The sequence below is a fragment of the Medicago sativa genome, chromosome 4 (assembly GCF_051527215.1).
Source record: "Medicago sativa cultivar Bolivia chromosome 4, Bolivia_mono, whole genome shotgun sequence".
NCBI classification, from domain to species: domain Eukaryota; kingdom Viridiplantae; phylum Streptophyta; class Magnoliopsida; order Fabales; family Fabaceae; genus Medicago; species Medicago sativa.
In genome coordinates this window covers 94087680-94093428 of record NC_140752.1, presented here as the reverse complement: position 1 = coordinate 94093428, position 5749 = coordinate 94087680, and the positions used below count along the sequence as shown (strand labels likewise).

Below are 5749 nucleotides of genomic sequence, written 5' to 3'. Positions count from 1 at the left end.
AGTGTCGAATCTAATAACATCGACATTATCAATTGAGTTAAGCATTCCAAACCAACATGGCACATTCTGAAAGCTCTATTAGTGGAAATGGAGATATACCAAACAAATATATTGGCACTATAATATTATTACAATATACACCATCCGGTCACTAATATAAGCAAAAATTCACTTTTTAAATACATTCAATTAATGACGTATGTGATCTTTATTATATGTCACATACATCATTAATTGAATGTATCTAAAAAGTGGATTTTTGCTTATATTAGTGACTGGAGGGTGTAATAACAACGTAAATATATAATTGATTATACATATACTACGAGATGAAAGATCATAGACATGATCGTTGCATAACACTAGCTAAGCCAGCCCATGTATGTATCATGAGTTAGAGCTATTTATTTGTAGTTGATTGATTGATTCATTAGAAGCTTGGTGGGCGTACGTTGTTTCAACAATTCCTGGTGCAAAAGCAGCGGTGACGGACACCCCGACAATCACCACCAATGAAACCTTCACCCCTGCATACCGATCCACAGTTGCTGTCACTCACACATGGTCCCTTAAACTTGTGACTCTGAGATTCACACCTTCGACCCTCTGCTGTCTTCACCGCAACATCTGCATGTACGTATACGTTTTCATCTCAAATTCATTCAAGATATATACTATATATATATATATATATATATATATATATATATATATATATATATGGGTTATGTTACAAGACACCTTCATAAAAAGTAGTGTGGTGTCTTTTATCAAGTCACACCTCAAGGTGTGATTTTCACTTTTTTAGTTATAACTTTGATAAAAGACACCTTCATAAAAAGTAGTTGGTGTCTTTTAACAAATGCTCATAGAGTAACTTGATAAAAGACACCTTCACAAAAGGTGTCTTCTATCATAACCCTATATATATATATATATATATATATATATATATATATATATATATATATATATATATATATAATATGTACGTATGAGGCTCATTATTTAATAATTAGTGAGTTTATAATATTAAGAGTTTCAAATGATTATACACATAATAAATATTAATCAAGTAAAGGAAGAATATAATATTGTTACCAGCGGCTAAGACAAGGAAGAGCATGAACAAAATGCCGAGTGTTTTCCTCTCCATGACCAAAATCAATAGAGTATGTGGTAGTGGTTTAACTTTAATCTGAAAAGTGAATTGTATAAGGTGGGTCTTATGATGTTCTTATATATAATGAATTGCATGGAAACATACATATATGACGTGTTGGTGCCGCAGATACAGAAGCAGGTGAGTGTTCACAGATGGTAGTACCAGTTTGATCAAATAAGTTGGTTAACATGCAAAGCTGCAACGTGTGCATGCGTTTCTGAGCTGCCAGTTAACAATAACCACCACCATCATCTGTTGATGTTTCTTTTGCTTTTACCACCACTTTCAATTTCTTTACCATATAGTAACCAGTTTAAATACTATTGAAGATGAGGTGTATACGTATGAGTAAGTTTTGCGAAAGCTGCATACCACTATAATCGGGAGTAAACTTGAAGAGGACAACCAGAGCTGGTTGGATGTAGAAGAAGAAAATATTTATTTGCTATGTTTATATGTAAGATGTAACTTTTAGTTTATATGGTCCCTTAAAATTTAGTCTCAGCCAGCACATATAATTGGGGTAAAAAAGTTCTCAATGTTAAAAGAGTCACCCATTTAGGTAAGCTCACTACACATATAAGTCTCTCAAAACTAAAGTTGACCCCAAGGCTGCAACTTTTGGACATTTTAAGACATATGTTTTTTTTTTCAAGTAGTTTACTAACCAGATACTAAGTGTAAAGTCAGATTTGAATTCCAACCCTCACATATTACATACAATGTTTCTATCAATTGAGCTACGTTCGTTGGAACGATGTATGTCTTTTATAGTTTCTATAATCTCGAACACATCACCTCCAACCATTTCATTTTCCGATTTCCATATGATAACTTTTTGTTAAAAAACGTGATATACAATAGCAACAAACCAGAAATCAATGAAGCAAAATTAGAAAAATAAAACCATTGAAACATTAACGATTCTACTTTCTAAATCAGTTTAGGATCCTCAAAATTCATATGACAGAAGGGACCAATTTTACAAACGGAGATGAAATTAAAGGACCAAAACAAAACGTTTACTAATTAGGGAACCAAAATAAAAGTCATAAAATAATTAAGGGACCAAATATGCAATTTAGAAAAAAAATAAAGTTTCCATTACAACCACGGTTTTAAAACCAAGAGCGCATATAATGAGCTCCCTGTGAAGACACCCTAATATAGTCTGAAATTGGTCCAAATAATCGTCATGATCACAATGGTGTTTCAATGGTCGAACCAAATCTTTCCAAGATGTTAAGGTGAAAGAAAAAAAAAATCAAAAGAAAACCCATACAGCAAAATTTCAAAAATATCATCATATTCTTTTCTGAAAATTTGAAGTTCTCCACACAAAGCATTATAATTTTTCAGAAAACTTTATCATTGAGCAAACAGAGTTTAGCACACTAGTTCATGCACCAGTTGACGGATTCCACTTATGTAACATTGGGCATTTTATGTAATATAACATTGTCCAATCAGGGTGTGCCACGTGGCACACCTTTTTTTTTTAAAAAAAAAAATTCAATTAAAGCTGATGGAAGAAAACAACACGTGATGGAGGGAAAAAAAAACTCAAGCTCCACATCCTTTTCTTCTTCTTCCTCCCTTCCTCTTCAAAACAAAACCCACCCACCACCATCATCAACTTTTCCTCCACCCCTTTCTGCAATTACAGTACTATGTTTCTGCTTTCATTTTGTATTTTGATAATGGTTCTATTAAATGGACAAGAGTAATAGTAATGAAACCAAGAATCTCAATTATGTTTTAGAAAGAGTTACAAACTTATATCAAAAGAACATATTTTCCAATAGAACTACAACTATGCTTCTATCAACTTCAAATCTGCCTTTGAGATTATGCTTTTATGTCAAATTTATGTGCAGTGGTACATCTTCAGCCAAATTGAGTTCTCACATATATCTCCATTAAATCCAATTCCAAATCACCCAATAACAAACCAGAACAAAATAACACTATAAACATTGAATTCAAAACGCAAGCAGATGGCCACACAAAAACAATAGCCATGAGTAAAAATCAAAGAATTCTAAAATTTCAGAACAAATTTGAAGTTATCGACAATTGGTGAAAAATCGACGGCGGGTGGGTTTTATTTTGAAGAGGAAGGAAGGTAGAAGAAAACGGTGTGGCAGGTCGACGGCGGCGGAGGCGGCGGTGACCGGCGGTGGAGGAAAAGTTGATGATGGTGGTGGGTGAGTTTTGTTTTGAAGATGAAGGGGAGGAAGAAGAAGAAAAGGGTGTGGAGCTTGAGTTTTTTTCCCTCTATCACGTGCTGTTTTCTTCCATCAGCTTTAATTGATTTTTTTTTTTAAAAAAAAAGGTGTGCCACATGGCACATCCTGATTGGGCAATGTTATATAACATAAAATACCCAATGTTACACAAGTGGAACCCACCAGTTGACACGCAAAATAGAAAAGTGAGAAGAAAACCAATTAGAATGATTTTCTTCAAAAGCTAATAGAAATAAAATAGTTTTCAGAAATCTATACATGTCAAAATAGTTTTTTATTAATATGGTTGTAAAACACAGACACCATTAATTATGTTTTTCTCTCTAAAATAATTTTCTTTAACGGCTAATCAAATATCTTTTCATTTTCATCATAAAAAACATGTTTTAACAAAATAATTTAAAAAATAAATTCTAGTTTGGAGCTTGGAAGCACCACGGGTTATGAAAAATTTCATGTGGAAAATGCTAAGAGAGTGATTGCCAACTAGAGCGAAACTATAAATGATAAACTATGTCCACAAAATTGCATTCGATTTGGGGATTATTGTGAAAATGCTTGGCATCATGTTTGATTTGTTGGAGATGCCCAAGATCCAGTTAATTCTGTAACCAATTTTAGGCTTAATAAATAGGGTAATGCTCTCCCGTGTTTCCGGGCACTGGTTAAGAAGTAATAAATGAACGGATCTCACTTGTTTTACCTCAGTTAAAGTGAAAAATAAATCATCTAGTTAAAAATAAGAAAAATATACTCTGTCAAATTTCCTATTTTGTGATACTGGCATGTAATTCAACATATTTAATGATTTTGTATTTGATATTTTAATTGGTTATGTTTTATCTTTGGAATTGTTAATTTATTTCAGACTTTATTTTAATTGGATATGTTATTAATTATGCATAGGCTTTCCAAAAATTGGTTTGAAAGAAAAAAATGGTTCATAAAAAATTCGCGGAAAAAATAAATTGGTTTGAGTAAAATCCACACGAAGATAAATAATTGTTAAGAAATGAAAAAGGATGCAGGTATGCAAATATGTAATGGGTCAATTCCCGAAGATTAAATCGCAAGAAAAAGAAAGGAAATTTGATAGAGAATTAAATACAACCTTGTTTATTTTAATTAGTTGACTTATTTCTCACGTGAGGTAAAATAAGTGGGATCAGTTCATTTATTGTTTCTTAACTAGTGCTCCGGGCACCAGTTAGCAGCACCTTAATAAATATCATTATCTTGTTTATTGTTTAGTTAAATAGTTAATTTGATAATTGATGAAAGTTTTAGTGTTTAACCATAGATCACTAGATACAAATTATAGCATATCATCAATAACAAAAAAGAACAAGAGATTGTGTACCTTTGAATTAGGTTGATGAAGGATAACCGTAGACAACGCCGACAACTATGAGAGGGGTAACTACCCTCATTCCGTCTAGCTCTAGGTTTTCTCACCAATCTTCAGAAATAATTAACCGTCTAATGGGATGACGTTTAAATAGCTAAACGGCTGAGGGCAGGGACCTCTCATTGAGCTTATCTAAATGGTCCAACCCATCACGGTCCATTTAGTAACAAAAGCCCAATCACTCAAATTCATCATATAATTAGTGCTTAACACAATAGACCATAATTTATATTATGACATCAACTTATAATAATTGATTATTGTCAATCCATAATTGATTAATTAAATAATTAATCCTTTTCACAATTAAAATTCCACAGAATTTTATAAACATAGTAACCGTTATATGACAGAGTATGATGATTATATAAAAAATTTATCATCATATGAGTGAGATGAGTCTCTAAAAATAGGATATAAGACTCTGTTCACAATTTTAATAACTCGCTCAAAAGTCAAACGCTACAATTATACTTACACAAATTTGAGAAACAATTAGGTTACAAGCAGCGGAAATACACAAGACTTATATTTTATTATTATTGAGGATATAAGAGAAAATAGTCATAAGCTTCCATAAGTATTAAAGAATAGCAATAACATAATTAATATCCTCAATATAAGTCTCTATTTCATATCTAAAATATGAAAACAAATAAATATATTTGTTTATGAGATATAGTTAGTTGACATGTAGAATTTTTCTCACTTGTTGAAGAATGATAGTTAAACTATCTTACCCACAAAAGGATGATTATGTTAAGTAATGTCATACCGATAGGGTATGTCCATCACGTTACACAATACATAGCAATGATTCTCCCACTTGATAGAGAATAGACAATGATAGTTGAATTAAAAAGGTTTGAAAGATATTTTAAATAAAATATTCAACTATTTCTCTATCACAAAATGATATGTTAAGTA

General features: G+C 31.8%; 1 protein-coding gene across 1 annotated transcript; it reads right to left on the bottom strand.

Annotated features, from left to right (window-relative positions):
• Positions 1–294: 294 nt before the first annotated feature.
• Positions 295–1259, bottom strand: LOC146934002 (defensin-like protein 1). The gene is made up of 2 exons (XM_085708423.1): positions 1102–1259; positions 295–627 (listed from the first exon to the last, which is right to left on the bottom strand). The coding sequence occupies exons 1-2, from the start codon at positions 1154–1156 to the stop codon at positions 458–460; spliced, it is 225 nt and encodes a 74-aa protein (XP_085564549.1). The 5' UTR covers positions 1157–1259; the 3' UTR covers positions 295–457.
• Between the last annotated feature and the right edge of the window lie 4490 nt (positions 1260–5749).